Source organism: Lepidochelys kempii, chromosome 1 (assembly GCF_965140285.1).
Source record: "Lepidochelys kempii isolate rLepKem1 chromosome 1, rLepKem1.hap1, whole genome shotgun sequence".
NCBI classification, from domain to species: Eukaryota; Metazoa; Chordata; order Testudines; family Cheloniidae; genus Lepidochelys; species Lepidochelys kempii.
Window position 1 is genome coordinate 271,339,178 of NC_136380.1, and position 19,601 is coordinate 271,358,778.

The 19,601-nt window shown below is 42.8% G+C and overlaps 1 protein-coding gene across 5 annotated transcripts in view; it reads left to right on the top strand.

Moving 5' to 3' along the window:
- EEA1 (early endosome antigen 1) overlaps positions 1 to 19,601 on the top strand; it is a 136,419-nt gene that overhangs the window by 110,679 nt on the left and 6,139 nt on the right. For all 5 annotated transcript variants that reach the window (XR_012156717.2, XM_073327558.2, XM_073327559.2 and 2 more), the window contains 6 exons: positions 3,309 to 3,494; positions 3,936 to 4,067; positions 7,072 to 7,257; positions 7,771 to 8,009; positions 17,536 to 17,656; positions 18,002 to 18,100. Coding sequence is in view for 4 of the 5 variants with exons in the window: in XM_073327558.2 (XP_073183659.1) it covers positions 3,309 to 3,494; positions 3,936 to 4,067; positions 7,072 to 7,257; positions 7,771 to 8,009; positions 17,536 to 17,656; positions 18,002 to 18,100 (963 nt within the window). In the remaining variant the exon portion in view is untranslated. The remainder of the gene's footprint in view (positions 1 to 3,308; positions 3,495 to 3,935; positions 4,068 to 7,071; positions 7,258 to 7,770; positions 8,010 to 17,535; positions 17,657 to 18,001; positions 18,101 to 19,601) is intronic.

The following is a 19,601-nucleotide window of genomic DNA, read 5'->3' on the forward strand; positions in this document are numbered from 1 at the left end:
ATTCAAACTACACATAATAAAAAGGGCACAAAGGCTAGTGTACCTAAGCCACTGTGACCTAGTACATACTATGTCCTCAAAATATTTTCTAATGCCTCCTCTGCTTGTCCCATCCCCTGTTTAAAAACATTCTAATAAATATCCCATTGATCTCATTACTTACCCAATTTGTACTTTGTTTGATTCCTTATTCAAAAATTTAAAATTAAACTAGCATTAACCTGTTAATAGGGCCCTTCATTTTCAGTTTTTATTTTATTTAATTTTTCCTGGGAATTTATCAGTGTGTTTATTACTATAACAACAAAAATAGGTGAATATTGGTGGGAAAAACTATTAATAATTTTTCTGGGTAAATATCAGGGGTTATTTTGGTGGACGGAAGGACGGGGGGAAAGTATTCAGTAGATTAATGGTTTGATGAACGGATTCAATGTGGTTTGCTGCAGAACTAAAACAGAACTCAAAACACAATGTCACTTCTGAGTTTAAGAAAACAACATATCATTTCAACAAACAGTTTACTGTTGTAGACTTAGAACTATTAGCCTTTAAATATTTACATTTAATAATTGGGCCACACCATTTGCAGCGCAGATACTCAACTTCATCCCTGTTCTCCTGTTTTTGTTTTTTTAAAACTTTAGAATACTTCCTTGTGTTCTGAAATGTATTCTGATACAGATTTTCATTTTCCTTCCATTTTAGTGTGTTTCTTTAAACCATTATCTGCTAAAAGCTTGAAATGTGGCATGGTGGGTGTGAGATTCATCAGTACATTCAGATGTGCACGCACTTCAGAGCTTGCATGTGTGCCTGTTTATTGTGTGTATCTTCTAGACTAATACATAGCCTTACTTCAACAGGCAGCTTTGCATATACACACAGAATAATATATTCTCGTAATATATATATATTTTTTGTAATAGAAAAAGTTATTTTTTATATATTTGAATGATACAAAGATAGGGTGAACATCAGGAAAAAAACTAAATACTTTTTTGTAAAACCCGGGATTTTTTAGTTAAAAATAGGTTTGAATGGAAAACAAAGGGGCTTACCTGAGAAGTATTCATACTTGTGTAGCAGTATTATAGCTATAAGCTAGATAGGGTCTAAGATGTCAGTGTGGATATTAATACTTAAGCTGGTCTGACATTCCATCCAGTAACTGAGGGTACTGCTACTCATACAGAAAGACAGTCACACAAACTGTGTGTTATACATTGGAGTGATTATCTGCTCATTTAAAGAATATTTACTACTGTTGAAGAGGATACTAATTAGGAGAGGACACTGTAATGTGCATGTTAAAACTGGCCTGTTTAAAATAATGGGTGAAACTGTAATGGGCAAAACTCCCATTGATTTCAGTTGGGCAGTTTTTCACCCAGTATTAATATGTCATAGTATGAGTTGTCATTGTTGTTGAGTTCTGGCAGTCTCCCACATCATAAAGGCCTTTGCAAGAACCAATGGACAAAATTCCCATTGACATCAGTGGGGCCAGGATTTCACTGCATGTTTTGAAGAGGGTTTTATGTCCACTTAAAATACCTTGGGAGATAATTACATAGCTCTACTGTTGGGCTCTGTTCTGTTTTATTTGTTACCAGATACTGAAACAGGTTTTAATGACTTGCATGCTTTTCCTTTTTACCTGTCTTTGAATATGGTTTGGGATATGCTTATTATTTTAAGTTTAGTAAAGATAATGAGCCTTTTTAAAACGTACTATCCTTCTGTGCTTAAATCCCAACGTAGTCCTCTTACTGAAGCTTTGTGATTCCAAGAGTTAACAATAAATCTGACCTTAAGCCTTGTTCAGTTATTTATTTATATATATATATATATATATATTTTTTTTTTCACTGAAAAACAGGTCATTTTTCTGATATTCTTTAGTTCTAGTGTCTTGAGTCGCCACTTGTTCCTTCCATTGATGTAGCCAACCCTGCTTTCAGACACTTCTGTTGAAATACTCCTGTTACAAAAGTAGTATCACCAACGTCAAGGGCTCAGAATTTATGAACTGTGCTTACACATCATGAAATCTAAAAAAATTGAGGCTTTTTATTTGCGATCTGGTTTCTGGGCTGCTAGGGTTCCCTTGCTTCCCACTTTTCAAGCTTTTCTTCACCACCATGAGAGCTAGATTTTTTTAAAACTGAGATACTCATGCAATCTCATGATTCCAGCAAGCTGGGGCTTTAAGAAGAACATCAAATATTGTGAGACTTCTGAAAACATCACAAGAGTTTGGAACACTGTAACAATAGCCACTTTGAGCAAGATGAGATGAGGAATTTCACAAACAGATACTGTATGAGGCGGATAAAATCTTTAGTTTTATTTTTAACACTTAATTTAAGACACTACAAGAAAGTTATTTGGCAGAAATTAAGTGGTTATCAGCTGTGTTGATCAAAAAACATTTTCAGGTGCTAGCATCAATGAGTAGTGAGCCTTAAGTAAGCTTTGTCTGCACCAGACATTTTTCCTTTAAATTTACCATTAACGGTAGCAACGATTGAAATTTTAATTGTGCATACTCACAGACCAAGAAGCTCTAAAAATTGGTGAAAGGAAATGTAGCAGTCAGCCTGTGCTGTACTGTATAGTGTGTAAATATTTTTGAATAATGTCATTCAATAAATTTGCAATAATTACTCGTATTATATGGAGTTTGGAAGTTAAAGTGCAGTCTACTGTGTGTTCTAATTTACACTCAGCAGGTGCCACTTAAGTAAGATGTGGTTAATAGAGATGTCTTCTTAACTGGGACTTGAACCAATTTTATATAATTTGTGTGAAAATTATCTCTTCACATAATTTGTCTCTTCCTGTGCTCTTGCTGAGCTCAAACACTTTCCTCAAAGTACCTTTTGGAAATGAATTGCAACCTCTTTTGTCCATGATCAAGTGTTGAAATTATTACTTCTGCTCCTGATTTGCCCTCCCCTGAGATAGAGTTCAGTTTGCTTCTCTCGTCATTACTCAACAGCTGTTAATTACAATTTAATAGTCACCTCATTCAGTTCCAGTTACCTTATTATTATTTATGTGTTTTACTGTTGCTGTCACAATGTTACAGGCATTGTCCCAACAAGAGAATACAGGAAAATAGTGTGTGTTCTACTAACTGTGTTCTACTGAAATTCTAAAATTTTAAAATGAAGTACTATGCACCAGAAGCTGAACTTTCCATGTAGATGCATAATAAGTGTTTAAATTATTGTGACTAATGTAGAGCTCTGATCTTGCAATGGCTTTGACAGATGATTTTCAGAACTGTTTTTTTTAATTAGTCCACAGAGGAGAAACTTGCTCTGGCTCAGGAGGAATTAGTTTCAAGCAGAAATCAAATTGGTAACCTTAATCAGTTGATCCAAGAACTTAAGACAATAAAGTCTACTCTGGAGCAGGATGTGTCAAAGAAAGAACAGCAGCTGAAAGAACAGAACAAGATGTTACAGGAAATCCAGAAAGACAAGGTAACTTACTTTTCCCATTACCTTTCTCCTCTTTCCTATTTTCTAATGGAAACATATTTAGAAACATGCCAGGACGTCTCAAAGTATTGTGGTAATGCAATTTGTACCTGCACTTACAGCAGTTTATTGGACCACTGATACATAAAAGATTTTAAACAAATAGTTGAAATGACAGAATAAATTAAAACAATTTCAGCATAAGTTTATTTTCCCCGAGGGGCCATATACTGAACAAAATGAATGTGAAAAGAAAAAACAGATTATTGATTTTAAAGATTAAACTAAATGGTTTAATCTAGGGTTTTCTCTAAGATCAGACAAAATAATTGTGGATGGATAGATGATACAATCATTCTTCCATCAGCAATCTTTGTAATCAAGAGGTTTTTGATAACTGTAAGTCTGGATAAGGTCCCATTTTTCCTTTGATTTATTTTCAAGGTTTTGAAAGAAAAAGACTTGGCTAATGAAAAATCTAAAACAACAGAGCTCCAGGAAATAAAGAGTAAACTGGAAAAAGACAGTACTAAATATAGTGAAGAGCTTAGGACCTGCAAGCAAGAATTTGAGAAGGTATGTTGAGACACAAATTGGAACTACACAAATAAGAATATGCACGAAAGTAACGCATTCAATCAGAGAATCTCAAATTGCTTTGCAACGATGGGTATTACTATCTCCATTTTACACATGAAGGAACTCAAGCTCAGAGGGATTAAGGCCCATACCTACAAAAGTACTTAGGAGCAAAACCTCGGGTCAGCTCCTACCTAACTCTGGAAGTGCCTAAATTTTTGCTGTAAAAGTCCCTCAGGTGCCTAAGTTTCTGCCACTGGGTATGCACATAACACCTCAGCCTAGACTTCCAGGCACCTATTCTCATGGCTAAGCCCCAGCGGAATCCTCAAACCAGGTGAAGATAGATGTCCCCGCCTATCTTGTGGGGCCCAATCCAGTTGATGTTCTCAGAGCACTGGGCTATGGGTTATTTTGATGTGGCTCAGTGTCTCTTGTTGAAGCTGTTCTGCTGAGTATAAATAATTAAATATGCTTTGGGCCAGAGAGTGAGAATGACTCTGTAGCCTCGTGGGTAGGTTGCAATGCAGGAGGCCCAAGTTCAATTTCCCTCTCCATATCAGGCAGAGGGGGGAATTGAACTGGTGTCTACCACACTCTGACTGCGTACACTAACCACAGGGCTAAAGATGATAAGGGAGGCCTTCCCATCCTCTCTGCTCCTTGGCTGTTTTGTGAGGAGCTAGACGTGTGTTGCCATCACTTCTGTATGAAACAGCTTATGCATCTGACTCCAGGAGAGGGTCCCTGGCTGTGGGCTGCAAGCAGAGATAGGTGACTTTTTCCAGCCCAGTCAGGTGCCTCACTCGCTGAGCGGGGCAGGGCTAGGACCCACCTTTCTCCTCAGCATCTCCCATTGACTACTTTAGGCAGTTCCCTGCTAGGGTGCTTGCTTCTGTGGATCCCATTCTTAGGTGCCCATCTCTCCCCATGTATTCTATGGAGAGCCTAGGCACCTTAACTAGGGTTTGTAGATTCCACTGAGGTGGCAAGATGCCTAAAAGTTAGGAGTTGCGACCCCTATGTCCCTTTGTGGATTAGTCCTAAGTCATTTTTTCATGGTCACACAGCAAGACTGTCAGTTGGTTGTGATCCAAGTCTCCTGACTTCAAATTCTGTACTCTAACCTCTAGACCATGCTGTCTCCTTTTATATAGATGACTCTAAGCAATTAAATATCTAGGCTGTCTCCCAATGTTTTAATAAAAGGTGGACAAGGGGAAAAGTTCTCACGCTGTGCACCCAAATTCTGAGAAGTGAGGAAAGTGAACAGCCTCTTCCAGCCCCACAACAAAACAAAAAACAAACCAAAAACCCAAAGCAAAACCAACATCTTAGTTTTATGAAGGTACATGTTCTCACTGATATGGAAAGCCATGTAAAGTGTGAAGTTGTTGGGGAGGGGGGGGATTTTAAGCTGTTTTTGAATGGTTGTATCCAACCTGAACTCTGATTTTTAAAGCGACACTCCTAATTAAAAAAATGTGTACGTTCATTAAAAATGTACCTACCTCTCACTCTTAAGTGCATGTAATTTACTGCAACATTAAAATACCAAACCAATATTAGTTAAACCAGTTTTGTTGAAACTAGTTTAAAAATCACTCTTGAGGCAAAATTAAATCTTTTTAAGGATACCTCACTTTCAAAAAAAAAAAAAAGAGAGAAAATTAAAAATTGGAGGATGGAGTGTTGAATTTTTTTTTTTAGTCTTTGTTTGTATTATAAGTGCTCATAACATTTTACATCTCTAAATCCCTTTCTGTATCTTCTGAAATCTGACCCTTTTAAAAGACAGCCTGGCTACATTTTCTACATTTTATTACATATTATATTTATTAATAGTAATTTATTTGCTTCTGCTGGCCTCTCCAATGTTGTAGGTGGTTTTGTGAGTATAAATGAAGTCACAGTCCATCTCACAAAGAGCTTACAATCTAATAATAAATTTATTTTAAAATAGCCTGAATATTTATGTTCTGTGGAAATACAAAAAAATATATAATGGCTTTCAGATGTTCTTTTGTCATCCACTGTCTAAAAATGATGGTTACTTCCAGAGAATTCAATGCCCAATGCATTTTGATTTTAGGAATACTAACTATAATTGTGACACACTTCCTGAAACCTCTGTGCTAAAGAGAGAAGGAATTTATAGAGCTGCAGAGAATTTTAAAACATACACAACCTGGGATGTCAGCTTAATATTCACCTCTTGTTCTCCATGGTTGCAGTCAGACTGAAACCAAAAATATCTCCACTTATGAAATCAAGTATGGCCATATCATCCACCCATGGGTTTGAAAGGAGAAAAAAGACTATCCGTGGGATGTTTTGTCTTGACTTTCAGTGGAATGTGTCCTATGAAAAATTAGCACCCCTTATTCATCAGAATAATACATTCATATTGGGCTGTGGATTTAAGGATTTAATTCCTGTCAAATTAAGTTATTCCATCTATTTTTGAAGTTATTCCATCTATTTCCAGTACAATATGTAGGTAAATATTTACAAACTTAAGACCTGTGGAAACACTCCTATGCAATAATTGTTTCCAATGGAATAAATAAATAAATAAATCAAAATTCTCTTCTTGCCACCAAGGGGTTTGTAACTCTCACCTTGTGACACTTACCTAGTGCAGAAAACCTGACAGTGAAATTTATTAGAATCCGACTTAAAAGTGAAACTGACAAACCTACTACTTGACAGAAAGGCAGAAAGTAAACAAACATAATTTCCACTATTTTAGTGGAGAAGTAAATTAGAATTTTTTTTTCTGTTTGTAGTAATCTAAGATGAAATTTGTAACCTAGGTAACGAACTTACTTTTTTTTTTTAATATAGTGTCACGGTCAGTTGATACTGTATTTTGTGCGGTAAAAGCATTTGCTCTCCTATCCCAGGAAATAGTTATCGTCAGTCTCAAGTTAGGTCACAGATAAGTTTTACCATTTTATTTTTAGACCCTATGTGATAGTTTAAACTTATATTTTAACAGGAGGTGACAAATCTAAAGGATGCGAAGCAGCTATTGATTCAACAGAAACTAGAGCTGCAGGGCAAAGTAGATAACATGAATTTAGCTCTTGAACAGGAGAAGAAGAATCAGCAAATTATCAAAGATCAGTTGAAAAAAAAAGAGGAAGAACTGAAGAAGGAATGTGTTGCAATTGAAACTAAACTGGTGAGCATGTATAGAGCTTGTGTGTATTTAGCACATGTCTCTGATTCCCTTCAAAGAGGGTGGGAGGCAGACGTAATTTTAATCTCATGGCATTTACATTTTTAATCAATGATTTGTAAATATTTCCAAAAACCTTCAGTTTTGATAAATAGAAATAAATCCATAGTGGGACCATAAGCAGGCATTTGTTTAGTATAATAGCTGTTTATGAATTAAAATTGTAAATACACAGTTTTTAATTTCTCTGCCTCAGTTGAACAATACCAGAAGGGTAGAATCTAGTTTTCTTTCACTTATAAGGAACATTGTTGCATTAGAAAAAGTGACCCTTTGGAAAGACATGCCTGAATAACTGCCTGCTAGCTGTAAAATATCAAAAATGGTTTTGCAGATGTACCAGAGATAAACGTTACCATCATTTTAATTTTGATGTTAGAGTTAATAACACACCAACCTAGTTACAAACTCAGAGCTATTTGATAGCTCATTGTTCAATGTTTCCTTTTTTCTCAGCGCACAGAGATAAAAGAGAAAGAAGAAGAAAACAGAAAACATGAGGAGGTGGAAGCCAAGCTCACCATGCAGATCACAGCTCTGAATGAAAACCTCGCTACAATGAAGAAAGAGTGGCAGAGCAGTCAAAGAAGGGTCAGTGAGCTAGAGAAACAGACGGATGATTTGCGTGGGGAGATTGCTGTATTAGAGGCAACAGTACAAAATAATCAGGATGAGAGGAGAGCATTGCTGGAGAGGTAAGTCGGTGATGTGGGAGTGTGCTTTCGGTTGCTTATTAGGAAAGTGATAAATTAAAATTTGAAAAATAGTGTTTCAGTTTTCCTAGTGTTCTACGTACATTTTTGTATGTATTGTACTGCTCCCAGTGCTCCAGGTAGGGGTTTCCAGAGAGTGAAGGCCTCCCCTCCTTACCCCCAGCAAATCTTAGTAGGCTGTTGAACCAGTCAACCAGCTAACCAAACAAGAGCCTTCACACCCTGTGGGCTTTGTGATGGAGTGCCCACCTCCTGCAAACTTTGACAGGCTCATCATGAGTTGCCTCCTCATAAGACTCAAGATGCTCACCAAGGCCCCAAACCATGTTGACCTTAAGAGGCTTGTGTCCATCCCCTGCAAGTCCTTAATTAAGCTCTTTTGGAGCCTCTCCAAATCCATTCTGCACATGTGCAAGCATTAGGAGGGGTGGTCAGTAGCCTCCATGAGTCTTAGAAGGCTTTGCAGAGGGGACTTCCATAGTCTGAGTTGGTTTCTTGGGGATCTCTTCACTGAGGATCCTCTGTCTCAGAGTCAGAATAGGCTCATCAACTTCCCAGTGATCTAGAACAGACTTGTCATCCCCCTACAATACAAAAGAGGCTTTTGGGCTTTCAAATGTGGCCACCGGTGATCCTTCTAAGACTCAGCATATGCCCCCTCTGAGCCTCTTAAAGCTCGTAAAGAGGACAGACATGCTTCCTCAGACTCACTAGATGTTCCCCTCTCCTACAGGCCTCTTAGTTTCCCACTCTAGGCTTCTGACCTCTTAAGATCCCTCCTTCTACCTCTACTACAGATCTCCTAAACTCTGCAGAAGCGGAGCTCTTTTTCTCCTGATTGCAGGAGGCCTGCAGGATAAGGGGAGGGGGACTGAATGAGAGCAATGTGGTTGCAGGATTGGAGGACATCCTGAGGTCTGCATGAGGGAAGAACCCACTTGTGAGATAAAGAAAACCCTTTATGAGGGTCTCTGTGGGGAAACTCTTTTTCTGACCATCAAGCTTCCTTAACAAACAAATTATATTTTGAGCTCTAGGTCTGCAAGGAAAAGGGCTAGAGACTTTTTTTAAATAGCTGCTTAAATCTCCAGCAGCAGTCCCTGTGCTGTGCTAAATTCATCATAGCCAGTTTTCTGCAACAATATTACAAACACAGAAATGAAAACATTTTGAAAATAGGCTTTAACCAATTAAATTTTGTACCTGGGCATTAAATTGTGGCTAGGAAGGGACCACAGTAAACCAGGTTCTTCTTTGAATGTCCTCTACATATTGCCACTCTTGGGATATGCGCCGACTGGTGCCATTGAATGGTACAAACTTATATTAGCAATGCCTATTCTGAGCATTCATGTGCCCCCTCCATGCACCTCCTATCAGTGTTTGAGCATATTCTGAGAATGGGGCTATAAAAGGGGGCACGGAAGCAGTTACTGCTTCAGTTCCTTCCAAGCACTACCACAGATGAATGTGAGCCTTCTTCAGCAGACAAAATTGAAGAAGACTACCCAGTCAGCAACAAAAACCTTAGACCTGCTTCCAAAAAAGGAACATGGTAACAGAAATGGCCTTAGACAATATGCGTTCCATGCCTGAGGTCTCTTTGGAACCAGGACCTTCAGTTCTGAAGAAGCAGCAAGACCAAGCACCTTTCTGGGTCTTACATTGTCTTCTATTCAGGGAACTCGTCAAATCCTTCAGATTGCAAACATGCGGATGTGAGACAGACCAGAGACCAAGATCGCTTTGTTGGGTCAGGACCTAATAAATCAATAGATCGCTCTCTTGTATTGGCACTGATACGTTCAGTGATGGTTTCCACTTAGGTACCTGTGGATCTGCATTTATCAGATCAGTGTCACGCTTCTTCAGCAGAAGAGAGAGATTTGGATAAGGATCCAACACAATGCTTTCCCTCTCACAAAAGACAGAGTGGATTCCTCACCATATGGATCTTCTGCTATGCTACTACTTCCTCCCCAAATACCTATAGATTCACCTAGAAAGACTATCTCACCCTTGTCAGTACTATGAATCCCTACCTCTATCATATCTTGTTCCTTGTCAGATCTGGGTTTGGATCCACATTTAGAAAAGGAGATGGATACATCAATTTACCTGCAGCCTTGACCTCAAGGCTGTTTTTGTGACAAAGATTATTGAACGTTGATGTTTCCTCATTACTATGAGATGGTACAGAACTGGACAAATTGGCATGAGTAGTAAGTATCTTCCTGGATGCATTGGCCATACTAGCCAATTCCAGGGCTTCTGTTTCAACCTCATTCAGTTGTGATGACCTCGATTCCACATTGAGGCAAGGAAACTTCAGCACATACTAATGTGTTGGATCCAAGGCATTCAGATCCTACACCAGTGGAACAGAGACCAAGAGATAGGTCCCCTACAAAAATTCAGGATATTCTCTGTGATGAGGAAGAAGTTGATGTGTTTTCACAAGATGGTATTATGCATCAAGACTTAGAACCCACAGGCAAATCCTCCCCTGAGGAAAACATTGGAGTAGCCTCAGTTCCCTCACCATCTGAGGATGCTATAGAACTCCAGGATTCAGTAAGCAGAATGGAGTCTAAGTTAAAATTACTGTCTGTTTACTGCAGGAAACTCCTCCTCTTGTTTTTGATACTGGGGAATACATCTGCTGAGAAAGTATCTCTGCCTCTTTGGGAAGGTCTGTGCCAGCCAGCAAAATCAGCATGGAATACTCTACCTTCATATCAACTGATTGCTAAGAAAGCTGATTGGTTGTAGGAGATCCCATATGAAGAGTTTTCTTTTTTCCATGTTCATTTCCCCTTTAACTCTCTTGTGGTAGCTGCAACAATGCAACTTTCAAGAATGGGACATTTACATTCTACTCCACTGGCAGAAAAAGGAAATAATTAGATTGCTTGGAAGAAAGGTATTTTTTTTCAGCTTCTCTAAATATGAGAATAGCTAGCTACCTAGCTGTCCTGGCCAGATAATAGTTTCATCTCTGGGACAAGATCTCTCTTTTTTTTTTTTTACAAAGAATCTTCCTGAGGAACACTGCAGACTGTCTAATGCTCTTATTAAAGAGGGTCTAAATGTTGCTATACGTTTTTGTATATTTTTGTAAGTGTCTTTTGACGCTTTGGATATATTGTCAAGATCAGGACGATATCAGCTGCAGCAGTAACTATCCACAGACATGCATGGCTACACACCTCTTCTCTGCCCTAAGAAATGAGACTGAAGATTGAAGATCTTCCTTTTGAGAGGGATGATTTGTTTGGCTCAAAAATGGATGAGTTGTTAGAGAAAATGAAAGAGACTAGACAGGTGCTAGGTCTCTGGGTCTCTTACAGCTTTTTAAGGGAAGAATTCCTACACCTGCCTTCAGATATCAAAGACAATATTATGCTCATTATTCTTCATATTCCAACAATGGTAGACAATACTACCAGTCGCAACAACAACAACAGCAGTCATCATCTTAACAGTAGAAGGCATCCATTTAAGTTTAAGCTGAGACAAAAGAATTCATCCTCCACTACTTCTGACAGATAGCCCTTCAGTTTGACATGGGGTTAGAGAGCAGCAAACCAACTCTGGATTTGATCCCCCTATTCTTTGGAGACTGTTTATGCCACTGTTTACAGTGAGTGGCAGAAGTTCACTATGAACAAGTGGGTTCTGGACACCATAAAGGGTGGATATACCACCCAGTTCAAGACTCTTCCTCCAAACCAGCCTCTCCCTCCCTATTCAGGACCCCTCTTACAAGTTGGTGTTACAATCAGAAATCAACTCTTTACTCTGGGAGAGACTGATAAAGGGGTTCTGGTGAATTTCAGGAGTCGTGTTTCTACTCCCACTATTTCCTAATCCTAGCAACACCCGGTGGGTTGGCTGTGGAGCCCCCTGGAGTGGCACCTTCATGTCACTAGATTTATACCCCAGCCGACCCAGCGCCCCCTCAGTTCCTTCTTATCGCCCGTGACGGTTGTTGGAACTGTGGAGCTCGGCTTTGCTGCTCTCCACTCTCTCTAGTGATACTGTCTTCGTAGTTTGTTAATTGTTATAGTAGTTTTAGTATAGTTATAGTAGTGGGTTAGAAGGGGTCTCCTCCCCTCCTCCCCGCCTGCTGCTTGGGCTCATGCCCAAGGCTCCGGGCTTTAAACTTTGTTCATCTTGTGCTAAGCCCATGCCAATGGGCGACCCCCCACGACTCCTGCCTGAAGTGTCTGGGGGAATCCCACCAGGCGGACAAGTGCACAATTTGCAAGGGATTTCGGCCCCTGACCAAGAAGGAGCAGGACTTTAGATTAAGACAGCTCCTGGTGGAGGCGGCTCTTAGCCTGGATCCCCCAGCGGCGCGCCGAGCGCCTCAGTGCGCAGTGCCCCGGTGGCAGCAGTAGGTATTGCACTGTGGTTGGACTCTGGCAGAGTCCCGCGGCACCAAAGTTCCTCAGCACTGCAACTGGTGCAGTTGGTCCAGCACTGTTCTCATTCGCCTGGCCACAAGTGGCACCGCAGACCAGAGATAGCTGCTCCACCTCAGCAGTTGCCAGTGCCCCTGGGACCACCCTCGTAGTCGCATCCGGTAGCAGAGCGACGAAGGTTCAAGTGCTGAAGTCGGCACCGCTGACTCCGGCACCGAGGGAAGAGCCGTTGAGTTTCCCCGACTCATAGCGTGGTCGAGTCCTGACTTCCATCAATGCCAGATACCTTTGCGGTGGCAAGGGACAGTGATGACAGTCGACATCACTGCAAACGGCGGCACCGGCTCCTATTCATGTGGTACCATCCCAGGGCAAACCATCCCTGATCCGGCCGTCAGCTCCTTAGTTGGAACCACGGCACTGGTCATGTTCCTATCCCCCTCCTTGGCCGAGGCAGGACTTTTACAGGAGACGTGTGGGAGGTGGCAGGAAGAAGTCCACCAACCACCAGCCAGGGCAGAACCAAGGCCCAGCTAGACCTCTGGTGGGCCCCAAACAAAACTTTTGAAGGTTCGGCCGAGGACAGCATACTGGACATCAGTCAGGATCCTTCCCCACCATTCAAGAATTGTTTATCCTGTTTCCGCTGTGCATGGTCCCTCATAACTACAAACCGTTGGGTTCTTCGCATGGTGGAAAAGGGATATTCTCTCCAATTTCTTTCTCCCCACCCTTCCTCCCCATCCCTCTTCAGGGATCCTTCTCATGAGCAACTCCTTACGTAGGAAGTGCAGATGCTCCTAACAGTGGGAGCGATTGAGGAGGTTCCAAGGGAGTTAAGGGGCAGGGGTTTTTACTCCCGTTACTTCCTAATCCCCAGAGCAAAGGGCAGGCTTTGGCCTATCCTGGACCTACGCAGACTCAACAAATTCATGGTAAAGTTGAAGTTCCGCATGGTGCCCTGGAGGACCATCATACCTTCCCTGGAGACTGGTACGCCGCCCTCGACATGAAGAACGCATATTTCCACGTAGTGATTCATCTGGCGCCCAGAAGTTTCCTTCACTCTGTGGTCAACTGCAAACACTATCAGTTCATGGTCCTTCCATTTGGTCTTTCTACGGCCCCCCAGGTATTTACCAAATGTATGGCTGTCGTGGCAGCCTCCCTCCATCGGTAGCAAATCCAAGTATTCCCCTATCTCAGTGATTGGCTTATCCAAGGTTGCACCAGGGAATAGGTACAGTCCCATGTCCAAGCGACCATGGCTATGTTCGTCGACTAGGCCTCCTCCTCAACATGGAAAAGTCAACTCTGGATCCAACCCAGAGAATAGAGTTAATTGGGGCAGTCTTAGATTCCAGACTCGCCCGAATTCTTCTACTGGACGCCCACTTCCAGTCTTTGGCGAGTCTCATCCGGAGCCTCCAAAGTTTTCCTACCTCAATGGCAAGGATGTGCTTAAGCCTTCTGGGGCACATGGCCTCCTGCACGAATGTGAGCAGGCATGCCAGACTGCAGCTCCACCCACTTCAGGCCTGGCTGACAACAGTCTATCGCCCAAGTCAAGAGAGCCTAAACATGGTGGTCACCGTCCTGGAAACAGCCTTAGCCTCTCTCCGCTGGTGGTTAGACCTCAGGGCAGTATGCGAAGGAGTCCCATTCCATACTCCTCAACTCTCATTGTCTCTAGTCACAGACACATCATCCCTAGGATGGGGTGCCCATCTCGGGGACTTCCGGATGCAGGGTCTGTGGACCACAGCCGAACTCTCTCTACACATCAATGTACAGGAGCTGATGGTGGTGCGCCTGGTGTGTCAAGTATTCCGGGAGCATCTACATGGCTGTTGCATGGCGGTCCTCACAGACAACACCACGGCCATGTTCTACATCAACAAGCAAGGGGGATCTCACTCGTCCCACCTTTTTCGGGAAGCCATTCACCTGTGGGAGTTTTGTATAGCCCACTCCATCCATCTGGTGGCATTCTTTTTCCCAGGGGTCCAGAACACAGTGGCGGACCACCTCAGCAGGTCCTTCCAGTCCCACGAGTGGTCGATCCGTCCTGATGTCATCCACTCCATCTTCCTGAGGTGGGGGTTTCCCCAGGTCTACCTGATTGCCTCGCGCAGCAATAGGAAATGCCAGATATTTTGCTTTCTCCAGAGATGCTCCCCGGGTTCTCTCACAGACGCCTTCCTACTCCCGTGGAAGGGCCAGTTGTTCTATGCCTTCCCTCCATTCCTGCTGGTTCACAAAATCCTACTCAAGGTGCGCAGGGACAGAACACATCTGATCCTGTTCGCCCTGGCATGGCCTAGGCAGCACTGGTACATCACGCTATTGGAGATATCGGTAGACGCCCTGATTCCACTCCAGCTTTGGCCGGACCTGATCTCACAAGACCACGTCCGCCTCTGCCACCCCGACCTGCAATCCCTCCACCTCATGGCGTGGACGCTGCATGGCTAACTCACTCGGAGCTTCTCTGCTCCAATTCAGTGCAGCAGGTCCTACTAGGTAGCAGGAAGCCCTCCACTCGAGCCACGTACCTGGCCAAATGGAAGCGTTTCTCCTGCTGGTGTGCTCAACGCAGCATGCCCCCCCTGCAAGCATCCGTGCCTCTCATCTTGGACTGTCTCCTATCCCTAAAACTGCAAGGTCTGGCAATATCATCTGTTGGAGTGCACCTGGCAGCCATCTCGGCCTTCCACCCAGGAGAAAATGGACGCTCTGTCTTTTCCAACCCTATGGTCGTTAGGTTTTTTAAGGGGCTGGACCGTCTCTCTCCGCAAGTGCGGCAACCGGTCCCCGCGTCGGACCTTAACCAGGTCCTCTTCAGACTTACAGGGGCCCCGTTTGAGCCAATGGCCACCTGCTCACTTCTGTTCCTCTCTTGGAAGACAGCCCTTCCTCGTGGCTATCACTTCGGCGAGGCGCGTATCCAAGATCAGAGCCCTCACTTTGGAAGCACCGTACATGGTCTTCCATAAGGACAAGGTGTAGCTATGCCCTCACCCGGCTTTCCTTCCCAAGGTGGTATCAACTTTTCACGTCAACCAGGACATTTTCCTCCTGGTCTGCTATCCGAAGCCACATGCTACTTGGCGAGAGCAATGGCTGCACTCTCTTGATGTTCGCAGGGCCCTTGCCTTCTATATTGAGCATACGAAGCTGTTCAGGAAAACTACCCAGCTCTTTGTCACCGTGGCCGACCAGATGAAAGGCCTCCTGGTCTCTTCACAGCACATCTCTGCTTGGATCACGTCCTGTATCCGTGCTTGCTACAACCTGGCCAGCATCCTGGCCAAGTCCCTCACTGCCCATTTCACAAGGGCTCAAGCCTCGTCGGCAGCTTTCCTGGTGCAAGTTCCAATACAGGAGATCTGTAGAGCTGCCACTTGGTCTTCAGTGCATACTTTTGCCTCTCACTATGCAATAGTCCAGCAATCCAGAGACAATGCGGCATTTGGTTCAGCGGTGCTGCACTCTGCGATATCTCACTCCGACCCCACCGCCTAGGTAAGGCTTGGGAGTCACCTAATTGGAATCAATATGAGCAAGCACTCGAAGAAGAAAAGACGGTCACTCACCTTTGTAACTGTTGTTCTTCGAGATGTGTTGCTCATATCCATTCCAAACCCTCCTCGATCCTCTCTGTCGGAGTAGCTGGCAAGAAGGAACTGAGGGGGCTCTGGGTTGGCTGGGGTATATATCTAGCACCATGAAGGTGCCATGCCAGGGGGCTCCACAGCCGACCAACCAGGTGTTGCTAGGGTGAAAATTCTCCGACGAACTTGCATGCGGCATGCACATCTAATTGGAATGGATATGAGGAACACATCTCGAAGAACAACAGTTATAAAGGTGAGTCTTTTTTGGTCTGTGGGTTACTCCAAATATAGATCTGTTTACCACAAAGTTCAATACCAAATGCTGTTTGTTTTGTCTGAGGGCAGGAGCAGACTCACATTCTCTAACTCAGGGATCGGCAACCTTTGGCATGCAGCCCATCAGGGAAATCTGCTGGCGGGCCGGGACGGTTTGTTTACCTGCAGCGTCCGCAGGTTCAGCCGATCACAGCTCCCACTGGCCATTCCAGGCCAATGGGGCCTGCAGGAAGTGGCGGCCAGCACATCCCTCAGCCTGCGTCGCTTCCTGCATTGGCCTGGAATGGTGAACCGCGACCAGCGGAAGCTGCGATCATCCGAACCTGCGGATGCTGCAGGTAAACAAACAGTCCTGGCCTGCCAGCGAATTTCCCTGATGGGCTGCATGCCAAAGGTTGCTGATCCCTGATCTGAAATCCTTATATACTGCTGACTGTCCCAAGAGTGGGAGTGTGCAGAGGACAGTCAAAGAAGAAATGAAGGTTAGTTGCCCATAAGCAAGGTTCTTTAAGATGGACTTTATATATTCATACTCCCTGCCCCCGTTCCCCTCTCCTGCAAAGTCCTAACTATTCGGGCTCTGCATTAGCAGTGGAAGAAACTGAGCCAGTGACTGCTGCCACGCCCCCCTTTATAGCCCTGCCTTCTGAGGGGAGAACATGGAGGGGATGTGTGAACATTCAGATAGACACTGCTAGTCGAAGACTACTGTTCAAAAGCACCAGTTGGCGTTCATCCCAAGAATGTGAATATGTACGGTCCATCTTGAAGAACCTTGGTTACAGGCAAGTAACTTTCATTTTTTTCTCTCACCTCCTTTCTGTTTGATTTGCTACAAAATGGCCTGCCAGAACTACTGCTGCTGCTTAATGAGACTGTCTGGTTCTGCACTTGTGCAGAGCAGCATGCTCCAACTGGTGGATGTGCACTCAGTCTTGACCCCCTCTGAAACCTGGGCCCCGCTGTGCCTCATTTGGTACTCCCTCTGAGAGTGAGGCTCAGATGTGATCTTAGGTTAATTGTTAAAATACTACATCAATTTCCCAGCAAAGAAATACAATGGTTAATTACGGTCATATATTTATTTGTTATGGATACATGGCCAAACCTTTCAATGGTGACATTTTGCCCAATAGGATAGGAATTGCTTTGTATACGTTTAATTTACTACTTGCTGTCCATCTTCAGGTGTATTAAAAGTGAGGGAGAAATTGAAAAGCTGCAAGCCAAACTCCTGGAACTGAAAAAAAAGCTGGACAATACAACTGCAGCGATGCAAGAGCTAGGCCGAGAAAACCAGTCGCTACAGGTATAAATCACATTGCGGTGACTAAGCATGTCAATACCAATGTGTAGTGATGAAAACTATTTTGACTTGTCACTCCAGACTTGTTAAAATGAGGCCCAGTGCACCTCAGGAAGCAGTTGATATCAATGGGAGCTTTCATGTAAGTTCAGAATTCAGCCCGTAGATTGGACTTCAGAAAGTTCTTTTTTATTTAAATAACTGTGAGCTTGCATTATAACTGCTGAATCGCCATGGTTAATCCTCAGTGTTTTATCCTGATGCGTACAGCATGGGTGATGTAGTAGAGGACATTAGTAAGAAATGGACTTGCATTTAAAAAAGTCTGTATTTGTTTTATTCATCTAGATCAAACACACACAAGCCCTAAACAGGAAATGGGCAGAAGACAATGAGGTACAGAACTGTATGGCCTGTGGGAAAGGCTTCTCAGTGACCATCAGAAGGGTATGTGTGCCTTTGTGGGGATTCTCTAGAACTTTTTTCTTTCTGAACTGTTTTGGAGTTGAAGCAAAGTTAAAGAGCATCTTTAAAAGGTACTACTAAACCTCAATACAGTTCAGAAACATAGATGGTTTGTATTGTTTCAGATGTTATAAATAAACTGCTCAAGGCTTTGTCTACACACGGGTGTTTTGTGATGCTTTAACGATATCTGTGTAGAACGAGATATAGTTGAAGTGGTACAACTCCCTTGTGTGGACACAGGTTTTAGCAATATAAAGATACTTACATCAGTGTGGCTTATTTCTGTAAATTTAAATTCAGGCCTGATGTAAATGAGTGTAATTCTGTTGAAATCAATAATGATTCTCGCTTACATCAGGCATGACTTTAGTCTTATATTTTGACTTTGAAGTACTTGTTAAGCACTGACTAGATCTAGAAATACAAGAGTCACACACAGCTCTGTCAGTGTAATCCTGTCCTGCTTCCCCCTTTGCAGTCCTTTGGTGTTTCCTGAGTCACAGTTCAGGGAAATTGCACCTGTGTTGCTGCTCACTGGTTCAGCAAGGGCATCCACGCTTGGTGTTCAGCTCCCCAGGTGCTGCTTTTCTTGGGTGGAGACAAGAGTCTCTCTCCCTTCTGACTGGGGCATTCTCAGGCTGGACAGTTCCCTGCCTTCACTGTGTCAATCCCAGAACAGATAGATACCCTAGGACACCACACATCTGTCTTTTCAGACACAGATAACAGTGTAATTGCTACACATATAAGTTGCCACACAGTTCTTTAATCAAATCCACTTTATTCTTAAGGTAAAAACATTACAGAGAAAACATACTAAAAACAATAAAAGAACCTACATGCATGCTAATAAGTTTGCCAGAATTCATGCCAGCTCTCACATGGGCTCTGGCAAGTGCAGTCATTTAATATCCCATTTTAAGGGCATTGGTTACAAGTTCATCAGAGCTTCAGCACAGAACAAGCACATAGTCTTAAGAGGTCTCAGCAGGCAAAGTCTTTCCAAGGTTCGGGGCCCTCTGTGGACCAGGGGTTCTGTCCGTTGGAAGAAGGCCCTGAGCCAGATTAAAACCCAGGCTTTTGTCCAAAAGTATTTTCTGTTGATCCCTGGAGAATCCAGTTTGAACTAGTATACGCATTTCATCTAGAAGGGTGGCTTCAAAGACTGATAATGGAGAAAGTTCATTAACATCCCCCACTCCCTACTGCAGAAGGTGCATACCATGCCACAACAACAGATACACAATTGTATTTTTAATACAGCGTCCCCACGGGTGTTAAACTAATTTAACATTTAATAAGTTAAACGTTTAACTTAAGCGTCACTGAGTTATCTTAATTCTATAAGATTTGTTCAATATATTACAGGATATAGTCTATTACAACTGCTAATTGTATTGAATTATAGTGTGGTTTCAGCCATTTGAAGGGATTTGATTAAGCCCATGAAACATGCATATCATGGACCTAAAAAAGATTG